Source organism: Apiospora hydei (assembly GCF_038363865.1).
Source record: "Apiospora hydei strain CBS 114990 chromosome Unknown utg000006l_segment0_segment0, whole genome shotgun sequence".
In the NCBI taxonomy this organism is placed as follows: Eukaryota; Fungi; Ascomycota; class Sordariomycetes; order Amphisphaeriales; family Apiosporaceae; genus Apiospora; species Apiospora hydei.
The window spans coordinates 5408694-5425315 of NW_027117365.1; the positions used below are offsets into that span (position 1 = coordinate 5408694).

Consider the following 16622-nt stretch of genomic DNA (forward strand, 5'->3'; position numbering starts at 1 on the left):
CCACGCTAATTCAGCCTTTGGATTCAAAGTAAGACATTACACATCTCCCGTCATGATCCTCCTCAGCCATGACGGAGTTGCGCATCCAATGATGTCCGGGCAGCTGCGAAAGTACAGGAGGGCCCAGCTAGGGATTGTCAACCGACCGCCTATTGGAGAATTGTTTACCATATGTTTCACATTAGAGCCACCGCGTCATCAGTTTATAGCTACAGCCCGTGCCGGCTGAAGATAGAGTTTTGGGCGTAATGCTTGAGGTGAAGCTTATGCCGATAACGTCTCAACCCGGCCCGTGGGAAAGCGGACTGGAAGGAGAGACCATGAAAGCTGGTGGGGGAGTGCCTTGCCCATCAAAGCTATACTTTAGATGCAGATCGACAAGAGATAGCAGGTTTGCTTATTGTCCGAGTTGACACGAAGCACGTTGCGGTATTAGCTCAAGGGCTACTTTCGTGGTACATGCTGAACCCAGCGGTGAAGCGAATCTGGCTCACTGGAAGGTTGTTGGAGCTGCAAAAGGATAATTCGCGGCTCGGTGTAGAGGATTACATGCAGGTCTCGTCAAATCACCGGTGACGACATTTGGTGACAACACTAGGCGCAATACCGCAATCCCACACCGTTCGGACTGCCCGTTTCTAAGTAGGTTTGGAAAAGGGAAGTTAAGATATAAAGTAGAAGAGCCCTACCCCATTTCTCATAATCGAAGAGGCGATTGCCATGCAGACCGATCGATATTCTCAAGTCCATAAAGAACTCACCAGCCAAGAAGCACTCAATATACCATGCCTGCCAATATCGATTCCAGCGGAGGCGTGGCTGCCGGAGGCACTACCACTACCGGAACCACTACCAGTACACCCAGTGCCAGTAAGTCGATTTCTAACCAATCACCTACTACATACTCTGCGGCGGCGGGACTCCATTCTTTCTAACCACATGTCTAGATCAATACATCAGGGTCTTCCTACACGATGGAGCCTCGGCCAAAGAGGGTTTCTACATCACCGCGTCCTCGGCCGACCTGAGCAATGCGGACCTGAGCCAAATCCGGGGTTTGGTGGCCAGGTCGCCCGAGCAACAAGAGTTGTAAGTGTCCTGTCCCAACCGCCATATCATACAGAACTGGAACATTGCTAAAGTACCCCTTTCTCTTCAAGTGCTATGCTCAGCTTTTGCTCTCCAAATGGTGCTACCGTCCCCGACTCTATCGTCTTCGCAGAGTACCAGGAAAAGATCCTGAAGGCGGCCAATGGCGCTACGGCTTCTGTCATTGACGTCTACCTGAGGAAATCCGCCGACGCGCCAGCTGCGGTAAGCACTTAAATATCTTGCGCCTGCCGGAGAAAGGCGTAGGCCTTGGCAAAGTCACCTTGTGCTGACATCATAGCCGTAGCCCAGCGGGAATCCTTCGACCTATGCACCGGACCCCGTTGCACTTGCGCATCTCAAGGCCAAGTTCGACGACAACGCCTTCAAGGTTATTACAGGAACTGCCTCCAAGTACGTTGAACCATGGCATGTGCATAGTTCCAGGCTGACGTTGGATTTAGGTACACTGCCGAGCTCGAAGAACAGGATTGGTCCATCATCTCGGAGAATAATGCGCTTTGCTACGGGACCAAGCTGGCCAGGAAGACCATGACAACGAAAAAGGCAAACGCGGTAGAGACCAAGACTCTGCTGACTGGAGTCGAACGAGCGAAGCTCCCAGGTCTGTCGCAACTCATCATCCCCGGCCCATTTGACGGTATCGTCGATTTGTGTCTAACTCCTAACCAGCCTTCCGCCTGAAACAGCGTCCTATACTCTCCGACAAGCTTGTCAGCACCTCGGTCAGAGACTTGCGGGTCAGTGTATTCTTTCTATGCACCAGTGGCGGCCTATATACGCCCCTAAGATGATGCCGTTGCTGACCAGTTCTTTGATTGTTCCTTTCAGATGTACCTCCGCATGCCCGACTATCTCGTCGACGACCAGTCCTACGTGACCATGTACGAGACCTCGAACAATTTTCAGGCATCGCTGGCTACCTCTTCATTCAGCGAGACAGACGTCTCTGCTTCCGTGTAAGTTACAGTTCCTCCTGCTTCCATTGCTGATTGGGAAAGGAATGCTCACGCAGTCACATCTCAAAGCTCCGGCTCCGCCTTTGGGTTCAGTGCCGAGGCTTCCGCCAGCTACAAGGCATCCACCGACAGTACGGCGACAGCCGCCACTACCAAAGCGTCCAAGCAAATCATCCTCGCCTACAACGTATGTGTCATCTGTCTGATACCTCTCACACTGAGTTCCAGTCTATACTACAGAGAACCCCCAATCAAGAACTGGCAGCTGATCGGGCGTTGTGTTTAGTTCCCTCGAGTGACCGTGCTTCTGGACGAAGACAGCATCGAGCTCACCCGTGACTGCGAGAGAGAACTGCAGAAGGTCGTCAACCTCGCAACACTGAAAACGTTCCTCGACAAATACGGCATGTGCTTATTCCCGGGTCGAGATATGAAAGCAAGCTAGTAACTAACGAACTACCTATGGCAGGCGAGTTCTACAGCAGCCGGGTCCAGCTCGGCGGCAGACTCTTCACCTCGGAAGAGGTCACCGACAGCTCAGAGGCGGCCACCCAGGCCCTGAAGAAGACCATGAAGGTCGCGGCCTCGGCGTCCTTCAGCGGATTCGGCTACGGCGGCTCCGTATCCGCGTCGCAGGCAGAAACTTCAGGCCTCAACGCCGCCAACGCCAGCGCGAGCTCGCGCCATTCCCAGACTTGGCAGGCGAATGGTGGCGATACCCTCCTGTGTAACGAGTAAGCATTCAGATCCCCCTTATTGACAGCTGATGGCCGCGGCCTCTGATTAAGTATTTATCGTCGTCTAGTCCACCTGCATGGGCCGCATCGGTGGCGTACCACTGGAATTGGCGGGTTACCTTGGTAAGCCGAACGTCGAGGACGAGCCTCTATTTCCCCTCCAGGATCAAGCAGCTGATTGGACATATACGCAGCGCGAGGATGTTTGCCACATCATCGACATGATCGGCCGGCTACCAGCCTGGGGCCATCTGCCGGCCCGGGTGGCCGCATGGACGCTGTCCTCAATCCCTCCTACGCCCATCATCCCCCAGCAGTTCTTCTTGCACCAGCACGGAACCGCCGATGGTCGCTACCTGGTGGTATGCGGCCACAGAACCAAGAACCTAGGTACGTTTTGTCGTCTCAAGTCAAGTAACCTTGTTTTTTTTCTTCAAGGCTGTATCCACTGATGAAATCGCACACAGGCGATGCGGCGAGGCTGTTCAACCAGACCCAAAACTCGCAGCAGGGGGTTCCCATGCCCGGGAAATACCAGACCACCGGGGCCGTGATGCTAGGCCCGAAGGCCAAGGTCAGACAGCCCGACGACCTCGCGCTTCAGTTGGAGACTGTGGAAGGGGCAAATGTGGATAATGTAAGACTTTTTCAAACTCTTTCCCCCGTCACTCCACGCCTCCGGAAGTCCTTGATTCCTGTGTTACTGACTGACCTCTCCCCCATTCAGCCGTGCTACAACACCGAGTACCGCCTCCGCAGCTCCAAGTCCAAGCTCTACGTCTCCTTCGACGTGCACAAGCGCGGCGGGATGAAGGACCGGTTCTTCCACCGCAACGAGTGGAAGTTCCTCTGCGCGAGCGACACCAAGGGCGCCACCGCCGTGTTCCGCGACTTCTCCCGGCCCAGCGACAAGGCCACCCGGACCGCCATCCCCGACGACGCCGCCGTCTGCATGTACCTCAAGGGGAAAGAGGGCAGCAGCTTCAGCGAGTGGGTCGATAACCACAGCAGTGCGGACGGCGAGTACGTCTGCTTGGAGCTTTGCCGGGAGCGGAGCCATGGGATGGTCAAGTTCGTCTTCAAGAAGAAGGCTACCGCGTGAAGGCTTTCATTATTTGCTGAATCTAGGCCTGGTAATGGTCAGTTATGGAAAGTAGTCATTCATTTGAAAACCAGAAACACATTCCTCTCTTTCAGCCTTACTGGCATCTATGGGGACTGGATGGTTCCCCCTTTACGTGCCGGCTATGCGCCGAACTCGGGGGAGGTGATATGGCTAAGTAAGTAGGTATATTACGCGAATGCTACTGGTTTGCCCGACGCTCCCGGTTTACCCTCACAAGATCCATCAGCCTCTTGCACGCGGCCGCGTCGGCCCCTCATCAGCACGGTACAGATTGGTAAGCGAAACATCTACAACCCGTGTCCCTCAATCACGCAGACATACGGGAAAAGGATCTCGGCTTCGCCGCACACATCATCGTCGCTACCGCCGCCACATTTGCCAAGGCCTTGTTGGAGCCGTCGCTTCTTCTGATCGTGAAGCATTAGTTGCACACGATCAAGCATTTCCTGGACATGCTGCGCCTCTAGTTCCCCCGCGGGCGGCCTTGAAGGCCGTGCTGCGCCAAGGCCTTCCGGGCCTCCTCGTCCTCGCTGAGTATGACGGGGCGGGTCCTCACCAGCACGAACCGCTCGAGCACGAGCTGGGTCCCGTTCCCGTCGCGATCGGCCGCCGCGGAGATGATGTCAAAGAAATGCTTCCAAGAGAACTCGTAGGGTACAGCAATAAACATACCCATGCCCACGAGGCAGTCGACCAATTCCACCGTCCGCAGGGTTGTCCGGCCCCGCCGCGCGATGAAGGCGGTGAGGTCCGCGTTGAGGAAACGGTCCTCGACCCGCAGCTCGCACAGGTGCGGCATGTATTTCGTCGGTGTAGCCAGGTAGTACGCGTCGGGGCCTCCGATGTTGTAGCCGCTTCTGTGGGCCGCGAGGGCGAAGTGGCGCAGCGGCGAAGAGGGTGCGGCCAGGTGTTGGTAAAAGTGAGCGGGCAGGGCGTAGTCGAGGAACGGGACGTAAGTCTGCCGCACTCTCCAATCAACGTTGCAGTGGGGGTCGCCCCAGAGCCCCAGCTCGAGCGTCTCGAGGCGGCTCAGGAGGTCCGACCAGGCCGGCCGGGACCACATCGTCGTTTCGACCGGGGCAGGTTCCTGGTGACGAGACGGCGCAGACCGTGGTTCTCGGTCAGCGCCTGCCACATGGCGGCGAGGGAGGCGCGCCACTTCTGGTGCTCCTCGACGTACGCTAGGTTCTCTTCGCCGTCGTCGTCGTAGATGATGTCCCACAGATACTCCCAGTCGTGGTCGAATTCCAGCCCCGGCTCGACCGTATCATCGGGCACTGACGTGAAGCGGATCGTGATCGACGTCACCTCGGGCAGTGTCTGGCCCGTTAAGAGATTGCGCGTCTGGTTAGGCAGTCCCTGCGTGTCCCAGTCCGCAGACCGAGGCTGGCCATCTTCGTCCTCTTCCTCCTCGCTGTCGGACAGCGGATCCTCGAGACAGCCGAGGTCCATCGTGAGAGACAAGTCGCGGGCGTAGTGCCCGTACTTGGCCACGACCTGGCTGACGATGTCTTGCTCCGACGCCCGGTTAGAGACGCGGATGGTCGAGAACAGAGCCGGGACTAATAGCTGCCGGAGACGCGCATCCACCGTGCTCAGGCGACGCCGGTCGTCGAACGAGAGCTCCCGGCCCATCTCGCTCAAAAGCTCGAGAGGCAAGATCTTGAACAGTCCAGACGCCATGGCTCTCTTCTTGGGCTGTCGAGTTTGGGGCGATGGTGAAGTGCACTCGAGAGTAAATGTTAGCTTTACGCAAGCATGCGGTTGGGGAAAAAATGTCAAGCCACATTGGTGTTACACCGGCGCGTTGGTTGTCAAGCGTGCGGGGCATCCTTGTCTCTGGGCTGTGCTACCAAGGCTACACACTTACAAGCGCTGAGCGTAGGTATTAAGTAGCCGGCATTGGTGAAGATGTGTAAGCAGGCATCAACCACGGACCTGGTATCCACGGCAAAAGACATAAGCCACACTATCAACACCACATGGCTTATTCCCTTGCCAAAAGCGGTCGCGAAGTTGATCAGACACCAAAGTCAAGTAAATACGAACTTGAAATATGACTAATTAGCGACCCATGAAGGGGGTATCATAAATAGCTCGAGATAAACCGAAACGTGACTGGTGAGATATATATGCACTGAGATATACTATCATGACAGGAGTATGCTCGTCGTCGGCGCGTTCATGGCAGTCATGCATTATGCCCAGGGTGGGCTTCTCGTACAACAATGGCTTCATCCATATGATAATACAGTGTAATGCCCCCGCAAAGTCTACCAGGGCACACAGCTCTGCTTGAAGTTCGGAGCCATCTACTGAGTTGCCCGACGTACCTTGTTCGCTCTCACAATATCCATCAATTCCTTGCACGCTTCCCGGTCTTCACCATCCTCTGCCCGGAGTGGATTGAAGAACGGGACACCTGCCCCATCGTCGCTACCCCTCTTGAAAACATACGAGAAAATGTGCTCAGCCTCATTAAACGCCTTGCCGCCAGGTCCGCCGCTGTCCTCTTGTCGTCGCTACAGCTCTTGGATCTGGGCACGCACATAAGAGGCCCGCAGGCGTAGGCCGCAGTCCTCGAACCTTTCTTCGAAGCCTTCACCGAAGTACTCATCGAATTCTTCTCCACTGTCGTCTCCGTCGTCTTCTTTATCGTCTTCATCAATCCGGTCCTCACGCCCTTTCCCCCCACATCCACATCTCTTCCCCCTCTACCAGTTTGATGTCGCGGGTTCTCACCAATCTGAATTGCTCGAGTACGATATCGCGCCTGTCTCCGCTCCGAATGATCGTATTGAAGAATTCCATCCAAGTCATGGGGCTTCTCTGTGTCCTTCGTGTCCCCGGGTGTACTATAGAGGCGCAGTTGATTAACTCCACCGCCCGTAGGCTCGATCGCCCCCGCTCCGCGATGAAAGTGGCGAGATCAGGGTGCAGGATACAGTTTTCGAGCCGGAGCTCGCGGATGTGTGGCATGTAGCCCTTGGGGCTCGAGAGTCGGTACGGCGCCCCAAGGGTGTATGCGTCGGGCCCGATAGGGCTGTCGGGAGCAGCCACGAGGACCAACCGGCGCAGTGGGGACGCCTTGCCCGAGAGGTGACGATAGAAGTGGAGGTTTAGGTCGCTCTGGAAGGCATGTTTTTCAGGCCAGTCATCAGGACGACCCTCCCAGAACCCGAGTTCGAGCGTCTCCAGGCGGCCAAGAAATGCGGACCAGGCCGGCTGAGACCAAAACGGCGTCCTCGCCACAGGCAACAGCTCCTTCGCAGCGAGTTGTCGGATCTGGACATTCAGTGTGAGGGCCTGCCTATCAACTCTTGGCGTCAGTGCTATCCTTCCTGAAAGTAAGAGGGACTGTCCCCACAGATTGCTTACCACATATTGTCCAGAGTACTGAGCCGGTGTTCAACCTGCTCTGGGTCGTAACTCATGCTGTAGTTGTCGTCTGCCAAAGCCGCTCTCCAGTCATGCCAGTCTTCATAGCTGCGGTTGTGAAAGTCGCACGCGAACCGGATTGAGACGGAGGACACGCCGGGCAGTTTCTGCACGGTCAGTAAATCGCGTGTCAAGACGGGCAATCCGGGCAAAATCCAGTCCGCAGGCCGTTCCCACTCCTTCTTCCTCCTGTTTTGCAACCAGGATGAGTATTCATCGTCTTCAAATAGGTACGGGACCACCACAGGCGTGCCCGGGAACGGGTTCAGGTTCGAGGGCATGGCATGAAATGCCTCCGAGTCTGCATTTCCATCGTTGTCTCCATCGTCGTCCCCGCCTTCGTCATCGTCTTCACCCCCTTCTTCTTTCTTATCGTCTTCCCAGAAACGTCCCAGGTCCATCGTGAGAGCCAAACCACGGACATGATGGCCGTACTTCGTCACGATTTGATCGATGGCGTCTTGATCCGACGAGTTGTTGGTAATGCGGATAGTTGAAAACAGGAGGGGCGCTAAAACCCTGCGGAGACGCGCATCCACGGCGCTGACGCGCTGCTGGTCCTCTAGTGGAAGGAAACCGCCAATCTCGACCAGGAGCTCTGGCGGCAACACTTTGAAGAACCCAGACGCCATGCCACTTTATTAGTCCGTAAGTTGTGCACAGGTGAGCATGAAAATGGAGAGCTGTTGGCGGTAATTGTTGTTTACATACACAGCGCGTAAATACCACGCCACTTTCTGGTTTCATCTTCCTGTTGTGTAACCCTGTCGGTTAGCAGAGAAAGGCGCGGGGCACGTCGTCTCCTGAGCTACTTGGCGAAGAGACGAACTGCGAGCATAAAAGAAAACGGGGAATTTCAAACAGGATATAGAACGTAATATATATACAAGGTTATCTGCTTGTGTGAGGCCATCATGCTCTTCTAGCATGGCGGCACCACAAGGGCTGGCTGAGCAACAGCCCTGTCTATTCTGTAAATTGATGTTGCAATTAGTCGCCTGGCTGGAAATGTTCTGGTCCAAAGTCATCTAGGTGCTAACAGCACTCTACCATTTGGGTTCCTTTTGAAAAAGCACCGATTAATTTTACATTTTCGTAACCGTTCGCTTAGAAACTGATCAAATCTGTAAATCTGTTAGTAAATATTCTCAAGTGTAATGCCGGTAGCGACTCATGGGAAATACAGCATCCAGATAGGAGTGGGATAGGAATGATGGAGTCTCTTACCTCGGCCGAACAACCCCCTCTTCATCCAATCCATCGCCATCAACACCCGCGTCCGCGTCCCGACGCTCTGCGCAAAGTACACCCCCCTCCAGGCGTACACCGCCCAAAGCCCGCCCGTCAGCCCCCAGCCGCCGCCGAGATCGAACACGGCCGAGTTGCCGACGTACGCCAGGCTGCCCAGGTGGTGGTACTCGAACGCCTTGTAGCACGCCGCGTCGACGTCGCCGTCGCGGATGTCGTTGGCCGTCAGCCCGGCCGCGCTGCGCGCCATCACGTTGAACTTCTTGCCCAGGTAGACGCCCTGCTGGTTGGCGCGCTGCGCCGTGGCGGGCAACGAGGTCAGCTTCGAGTCGATCTGGCCCAGCAGCTCGCGAAGCTCGCCAAAGTCAAGGGTTCCGGATTGGTCCTTATCGAAATCGTTGAACAGCTTGTCCAGGCGGCGGAGGTGACCAACGGCTTGGGGGAAGCGCTTCCGCACATCCGAGGCCAGCTGTCGCCAGTCGGCGAAGCTGAGCTCCAGAGTCTCGGGGTCTTTGCCATGCTTGAAGGCTAGGCCGCGCAGGAAAGAGACAATGTTGTCGGCGACATTGTTCTGGACAGTGGAGCAATCGCCAATCGCGTAGACGTCACCCAGAGGGGTGCCGTTGAGCCGCAGGTGGGTATCAGTTTCCAGGGCATGGCGGTTGGTCTGTAGGTCGCCGAGTTGGTTTGCGATGCGCTTGCAGAACTCAGCCTGCGCGACACCGGTAGACCAGAGGCAGAAGCCCATGGGGAGCTCTTTGGTAACGTCTTCGCCGTTCTCTCCTTTCTGAGTAAAGATAATCTTGTCACTCTGAACTTCCTTGACGCGCGAGTTGGTGAGGACATCGACTTGGTCACGAGAGAATCGGTCTTCGGCATATTTGGATAGCGCCTCATCGTAGGTGTTGAGAATGTGACCGCGACTCTGAATAATGTGGACCGAGATCTCGTTACGCAGCAACTTGGGAAAACGCTTGGTAAGGTCTTCGTTCAGCAGATCAAACAATTCGGCAGCGAATTCGACACCAGTAGGACCACCGCCACTGACGACGAAGGACAGAAGTCTTTTGCGTTCAGTGTCGGAGGTTGTAGGCAGGCAAGCGATCTCCATGTTCTTGATGACCTGGTTGCGAATCATGCGGGCATCATTAATGTCCTTGAGGAAGAAGCAGTTCTCCAAGCCCTTGACGCCGTGGGGGTTCGTGGTGGAGCCAACAGCGACGACCAGCTTATCGTATGGAACATAGAAGTGAGTCGCTTTGCCATTAGCATCAGTCTGGGAGACCTCGACGAGCTTGTGGGAGAAGTCGACGTCTTCGGCATTGGCGCGTAGGTAGTGACCGCTGATTCGGGACAGGATTCGACGTATGGGTTCAACCAGACTTCGCATCTCGAGAGTACCGACCGTCGCAGAGGGCAGCATGGGCGTAAACAGGAAGTAGTTCTTGGGGCTAATGACAGTGACATGGTAATCGTCCGGGTTCAGTTCCTTGAGCAGTGCAACACTGCCCCAACCACCGCCCAGGATTACCAGTCTCGGCTTGTCTTTGACGGCTCGTTTCGCATCGGTGTCGTCGTCATCGATCAGGACATCGGCAATGGGCAGGTTCTTGGGGCCGCCGCGCTTGGGCGAGAGGGCCAATTCGGAAACGCGGCATTCGGGAGCATCGGAGGATTCCTTGTAGGTAGAGGCATCATAGAGAAAGAAGGCGGCACCGCAGAGACCGACGAAGGCGACACCGGTACCGACGAGAGCGGCAGAGCGGTACATGAAGTTGAGGAGGAAGGATCGTCGTTGGGGCAAGGGTCGGCCGGACAGAGGTCGCGTCGCCGTCTTGGGCGGGAAGAGCCATTGTGATCGGGTTTCGTGCTTGGCGTCAGGAGAAGGAGGTTTCGAAAAGAGGCGGAATTGACGAGTCGGGGTGCTGTTAATGTGCTGCTTCAGCATTGACTGGGTGATGCGACATGGTGGAGGAGCATTCGAGGTGGCGAGCCGGGCAGCGCGCAGGGCGCCGGCCAGGCCAGGCACTGCTGTCGACATGGGAATCTGCAAGGCCAAACAAGGAGCGAGTGGGCAGACGGAACGAGAGGACAGAGGGTGTCGCTTAAGAAAGACGTGAAAACATGACAAACCAACGAAGGATCAATTGGCAAGAAAGATGTTGAGCATGCGGTGTTTTCTGCTTGGAACTAATTAATTCTCCCTCGGAAATACGAAGCCTGGCGAATTGGCGAGATTCCAGATCTCCCGTCCCGTGCCTGCCGCCATGGCCCAGCGTCCAAAAGCTTGGTTGCAATGCGTCATAGCCCAAAAACTAGCAGCCATGGGTCATCCCTGTCCAGACTTGACGTATGTGGGAGCTGTCAGTTCAAAAGCAAGCCGCCATCCCCCTTTTCTTCCAACTTCTGGAACAAATTCGACACTTTAATTGCATGCAAGTATGCAAAGTAGAATGCATTCACGTGTCAATTGAATTGGAATCCTCTTCTTGATGGACAGCTGACAGATTGATCCTACGGTACCTGGCTGGCGGATCTTGGCCCCACCACACTGACGACGGATGGGACTTGCGGGCCCAAAAGTGTCGCTTATCGTCCCTTATCTGATCATCTCATCTCATCCCAACTGGACGTTCGTCATGACGAGATTCCAGTGCCCATTTAATCTGGCAGCTGCCATCCATGAACCATGCCTACAGGTCTTCAAATACACATATCATAAGTATCAGTGAAAGATCTCCAACATAATGAGAAAATATCGTCGGGGCTTCGACAGTGTTCCTAATCATCCCTCAGCCAACTGCCGCTAGCTGCAGCCACTGTGTGTCGAGCAGCGCAAGCCAGTGCATGTAACAAGCTCTGCAATCTGAGTGGTAAGACAGACCCGTCATTGGCAATGTTGCATGTCCTCGACATTCTACTGTGGGGGCCATGAACTTGGCTGACAAACCACCTCGCATTACATTGCATGAGATACCAAATGAACAACCTCTCCTAACCGGTCGGAGGCTTCGAGTCGACCTGGCATGACCAGAAGGTTGACATGCTCAGGGACAATCAATGTGAGTAGCAGAAATTCTCAAGTCTAGTTTGTGTGGCTTGCAGCGCTTGTTGGGAGCGTAAGATCAAATGCGACGACGGACAGCCCAGCCCAGTTGTGGCTTCAGCCGCTCCTACGACGATCCAGACTGCCAGAGGGCATCTATCTAGGAGTCGCCTCATCCCACCAACTCGCCAGATCCTATGAGCGCCGTCTCTGCGACCATCCCGCCGTGCCCAGCTCATCCTTCACTTATCCCGAGCCACCTAGTTCCCCCTCGCGCCCGAGGATCCGGGATTTGCATCAAGTGATGAACTCGTCCGTACCGGATGCGGGCACCAGCACGGCGGGACCTACGGGCGTCCCCATCTTGCCCCACACATCCGAACCCGCCGTTAACATTACCGTGCCGGATATGGCATTGACATCACAAGGCTTCTTACCGTGCCATGTACCTGAGGCTGGAGAACATCTCGGTTGGCAACTACGGGCGCCGTTAATCGTAATCTCCACTTTGCTCCTGCCCTGACACCTTATGTTGTGCTGAGTCGGGTAGCAGTTTGCCATCGTCTTCCCTCCTTGCATGACAGACTCTATCATACGCAAGGTCGCATGCATTTACCGACCAATGCTCACCGCGAAACCCAACCCAGCGCCCCCTTACTTGCCGAATCCACCAATTGAGCTTGGGTCAATACATACATACATATGCCTTTCCGGAACCTAGTACCATTTGGGTTAGGTCCCACTTCGGCCTTTTCTCGCGTGTCTGTGTTTCTGGTCAATTGCGCCGCCGGGGACGGGTTCCTCCGCTTGGAGTGGTGGCGACAGGGATTTGCACATCGTTGAAATAGCTGAGGCTCTACTCTTCTAAGAAGTCGCTAGATATTCACAAGTCACTGTAGGCATCAAACAGTTCTTCTCTTTCCAACTTTAACCAAACAACACTCCTAGCTTCCAATATGGGCGACTATGAAAATCTGCCCGACTTTGACAGTCTTCCTCAAGTTGAAGGCATGCCCGAGGGATGTGCATGGGGAGTCTTGTAAGTGAGATCAAATATTATTGGCTGGTCAGCCTCTTGGATTCCAGGTCCTCATCGGCTGACATCCCCGATTCGTTCAGCGACAAGGACGGCAAGAAAGACACACTAGGCTGCCTCAACCTCCTAACGCCCTCCGTGATCCGCGAGGCCTACAAGGAGGCCCGCGACGGCGCCACCTTCTCCCTGAACCACCCCATGGACATCATCAAGATCCCCACCGGCCGCGCCCCGACCGCCCACAAGGTCCTGACCTGGAAAGACGACGTCGCGCCCGGCCACTGCCGCCACGCCTGCCTCGACGACGAGGTCGCCTTCAACACCCAGGCCTCGAGCCAGTGGGACGGCCTGCTGCACTACCCGCACCAGGCCTCGGGCCGGTCCTACAACGGCGCCCGGGCCGGCCGGGAGCAGCTGCAGGGGCTCGACCACCTCGCGTACGACCCCGAGCGGCGCCTCCCGTCCATCGACCGCTGGCACGACGCCGGCGGCGTGGTCGGGCGCGGCGTGCTGCTCGACTACCGCGCCTACGCCGAGGCTAGGGGCGTGCGGTACGAGCCCGTGAGCCGGCACACCATCACCGTCGAGGGCCTGGAGGCGGTGGCGGCGCACCAGGGGACCGAGTTCAAGCGGGGCGATATTTTGGTCATACGCACCGGTATGGCGGAGGACCTCGCGCCGATGACGGCGGAGCAGCAACTGCAGAAGATGACGGACGGGCAGGGTGGCTTGATCGGTATCGAGGGTAACGAGAAAGCTGCAAAGGTACGCATGACAAAACTATACACGCCCAAGACGACAATCACTACCCGATGTCCAGTGGTTCTGGAATCACCACTTTGCGGCCGTCGCGGCCGACAACTTGTCCTTCGAGGTGTACCCGCCGCAGAAGCCGGACGGCACACTAGGAGACGGCGGTGACCTCGGTAAGCGTGCCCCAAGTAGTGGTCGTTACTTTCGGCTCCCCTTGGCTGAAACTCGATATCATTCTAGTGCTACATCCCTACTTCCTGAGCCTATTCGGCCTGACTATCGGCGAGATCTGGAATCTCAAAGCATTGTCCGGGTATTGCGCCAAAACGGGCCGGTACACGTTTTTGCTCACCTCAGCTCCACTCAACATGTAAGTTCAGAACGAGTTGTGCCTGGCTCCAACTCTCCTTTGGAAAAAGCTCATGCTAACTAGCCATGGCATCATAGTCCCGGCTTGGTTGCGTCGCCACCCAACGCCCTGGCCTTGATGTAGAAACGTCGGACTTGGTTTTGGGTAACTAGAACATCGCTGAGATGTCGGTTTATTGCCAACCCGCCCTTTCCTGTTTGTGTACCTTGGGAGCCTTCAGAAAGCGTAGTGCGTGCGGACGAACTGTAATGTAAACCATATGTATGCCCCTGCATATGCACTGCATATTGTAAGTTCCGTTACACTTGGCTGGCCCGTTTAGACCAATGACTGGGCTTAGAAGGGATCTGACTTGAAAGCCGCTTCAGCCTCCGCATACGCATCGTATGACCACATCCACTCCGGAGCCAGCCTCCCAGTCCTATCCCCAAAGTCAGTCGAAGTTGTGTGAACAGATGTGGCTTGGGCATACTCAAGTTTGGAACACGAACGAGCTCCTGGCGCGGAACTTTCTTCGTCGTTTATGCAGCCGCCAGCCATATCCCGTAACTGCTTCTCAAAAATCGCCGTTTCCTCTCGCACCCTCTTCGCCTGCGCGTTTCGCAGTCTGGCGTAGAGTGCAGTGGCTGCAGGAAGCTGCGACGTGCTGTGAACGTGACCGAGCAGGCAGCCTATGGTTGCCGCATCCTCGAGGTCCAGGCTGAGCCCCTGGTTCAGAAAGGGGGACATGGTGTTTGCGGCGTCGCCGACGAGAATGCATGTGCCCTGCGGCGAACAGTGTTCTGGCAGTACTGGTACTTGTGATGCAAAGTGTATGTCAGCCGCTTGGATAGTTTTGAAAGTTGGGGGTGCTTGGTCAGACTCACAATGCATTGCTGCCCATTTGTTGACTCTCTGCGCCGCATCGATCATGGAAGGCAACCTAGACCATAGTCGGCAACCTGCAAAGTTAACCTGCATATGCAGAGCAGGCATGGCATGCTGTCACTTACAAGGTATCCCATTTTTTGAAGTAATCTTTGAGCTCTTGCTCTGGTGCGGCAGTCGCTCCGTGTGGCAGTTGGCCATGTGGTATTAGAACCATCATGCTCAGCTGAGCGCCCCTCCTCATCGGGAAGGCGGAAACGTATGAACCTTTCCCGACCCACGTGCGGATGCCGGCGGCATTCATGAAAGTGACCAAGGCAGGATCATGAACCATGGAGCGATCCACGGTGATGCGGTACGCGACGTATCCCGTAGCGACCGGATCCACAGGTTGGTCGAGTATGACGTTCCTCAATCTCGAATTGGTGCCTTCGGCGATGACCACCAAGTCCCCCTGATGCGTCTCGCCGCTCTCGAGCTGTATCGTCACGCCTGCATCGTCGTCTTCATCGTCGAGACCCGTGACGCGAGCACCAAAGCGGACCGTGGCCCCGAGCTCTTGCGCTCGGCGCAGAAGCGCCAGTTGGAGATTCACTCGGTGAAATGTCCATGGCGGCAGGGATCCTTGATGCGCTTTTGCATCGTCACCGCCATCGCCCGCGATGAGGACTTGCCGGAGCGGCGTCCCGAGAGGATCACACAGCTGCCACCCCGCGATGGACGTGTGGTTGCCCGTGTCTGGAACATCCTCGTCGATACCCCATCTGGAAAGCAGCCGGGTCCCGTTCGGGCAGGTCACGACCCCAGACCCGAACGGGTGTGGCTGCGGGGCTGCCTCGAACACGGTGGCTCTGTGCCCGGCGAGCGACACGGAAATGGCCGTGGCCAGGCCGCTAAGTCCGCCCCCAACAACGAGGACATGGAGGGGCGAATCGGAATTTCCATCGAAAGAAGCCATTGCAGTTGGAATGGTTTCACCTAAACTCACTGGCTAAGAGGGATGGCGTACTTGAGGCTCGCTAACAAGGAACCGAATGCCCTGCATTAGTGGCCAAAAGAGAACAGGCTTTCCCGTTCTCCCAATTCAACCGACAAATAATCTCATTATCCTGCGAAAATCAAGATCGTGGGGGACAATTGGGAACGAATGCAGGTTTTCCCCTCAACGCAACATCCCGAAATGGTAGTGCCGGATTCGGCTGTGTTCTGGGATCGGCATTGGAGAAAGTGGAGGGGAGGTTCCGTCGGAGCGCCGCAACAGACCAACGCGCATCTGCCAAGGAGTGCCCGCATCACAAGCCAGAATCACGAACCAACAGGGAAGGAGAGCGACCATCAGAATGCAAGTCTCACTCAGTGCATAATCTAGTATGCGGTACACAGGCATTGCCGATAATCACCACAATTGTGTGATGGAGTGGTCTACTGGAGTGGTGTTGGCCCCTTCCTTTCCTCTTCTCCGTGACTTATCGCAAATTTGGGTTACCCAACATTGGCTTATCTTCCCCCAAGCTGGCTGTTACCTACTATGTTACTTGTGACGGGCATAAACGTGACGTTACACAATTCATGAGGACTGTCTACTACCATCTAACAGCCCTTGCGTAAGCAATCAGTAAAGCATCTGTCGTGAAGAAGTTTAGTACGCTAAAATCCCAACTCGGATCGGCTACCTGGGTGGGTAAAATATCGACGGGTGGATCTTTAAAACAAAACTCCTCGTGCATGAAGATCCTGCCCATTCCACGACGCGAGAAGTATCGCGACAAGTTCTCACCGACCCGAACCCAGTCACACCACCGAGACTGGAGCCGATAGGCTCGAGATTGGCATCGGCATGACATAACAAAGACTGACGCAGGTAACCAATGCCTTGACGGACGTGTCCTGGTGCGGTACGGTGGTCAGACCCGATGCGGTCCACTGCTGACC

The 16622-nt window shown here is 55.8% G+C and overlaps 6 protein-coding genes across 6 annotated transcripts; 2 read left to right on the forward strand and 4 right to left on the reverse strand.

Annotated features, from left to right (window-relative positions):
- Window positions 1-785: 785 nt before the first annotated feature.
- On the forward strand, window positions 786-3908 carry PG997_008967 (uncharacterized protein; the record flags this gene model as incomplete). Its single annotated transcript, XM_066813282.1, has 14 exons — window positions 786-870; window positions 948-1089; window positions 1143-1314; window positions 1397-1503; window positions 1554-1714; window positions 1783-1850; window positions 1942-2069; window positions 2139-2256; window positions 2356-2491; window positions 2539-2803; window positions 2875-2929; window positions 2971-3196; window positions 3274-3443; window positions 3534-3908. The coding sequence occupies 14 exons, from the start codon at window positions 786-788 to the stop codon at window positions 3906-3908; spliced, it is 2208 nt and encodes a 735-aa protein (XP_066668624.1).
- A 487-nt stretch (window positions 3909-4395) lies between these two features.
- PG997_008968 (uncharacterized protein) lies at window positions 4396-5615 on the reverse strand (the record flags this gene model as incomplete). The annotated part of the gene is made up of 2 exons (XM_066813283.1): window positions 4396-4900; window positions 5008-5615. 2 exons carry the CDS (start codon window positions 5613-5615, stop codon window positions 4396-4398), a joined length of 1113 nt encoding a protein of 370 aa, XP_066668625.1.
- A 993-nt stretch (window positions 5616-6608) lies between these two features.
- On the reverse strand, window positions 6609-8002 carry PG997_008969 (uncharacterized protein; the record flags this gene model as incomplete). Its single annotated transcript, XM_066813284.1, has 2 exons — window positions 6609-7242; window positions 7311-8002. 2 exons carry the CDS (start codon window positions 8000-8002, stop codon window positions 6609-6611), a joined length of 1326 nt encoding a protein of 441 aa, XP_066668626.1.
- Window positions 8003-8488: 486 nt separating this feature from the next.
- PG997_008970 (Pyridine nucleotide-disulfide oxidoreductase- FAD/NAD(P)-binding domain protein) lies at window positions 8489-10659 on the reverse strand (the record flags this gene model as incomplete). The annotated part of the gene is made up of 2 exons (XM_066813285.1): window positions 8489-8502; window positions 8598-10659. 2 exons carry the CDS (start codon window positions 10657-10659, stop codon window positions 8489-8491), a joined length of 2076 nt encoding a protein of 691 aa, XP_066668627.1.
- A 1961-nt stretch (window positions 10660-12620) lies between these two features.
- On the forward strand, window positions 12621-13946 carry PG997_008971 (uncharacterized protein; the record flags this gene model as incomplete). Its single annotated transcript, XM_066813286.1, has 5 exons — window positions 12621-12703; window positions 12784-13465; window positions 13521-13626; window positions 13694-13823; window positions 13901-13946. 5 exons carry the CDS (start codon window positions 12621-12623, stop codon window positions 13944-13946), a joined length of 1047 nt encoding a protein of 348 aa, XP_066668628.1.
- A 213-nt stretch (window positions 13947-14159) lies between these two features.
- On the reverse strand, window positions 14160-15648 carry PG997_008972 (FAD binding domain-containing protein; the record flags this gene model as incomplete). The annotated part of the gene is made up of 3 exons (XM_066813287.1): window positions 14160-14614; window positions 14690-14745; window positions 14816-15648. The coding sequence occupies 3 exons, from the start codon at window positions 15646-15648 to the stop codon at window positions 14160-14162; spliced, it is 1344 nt and encodes a 447-aa protein (XP_066668629.1).
- Window positions 15649-16622: the final 974 nt, after the last annotated feature.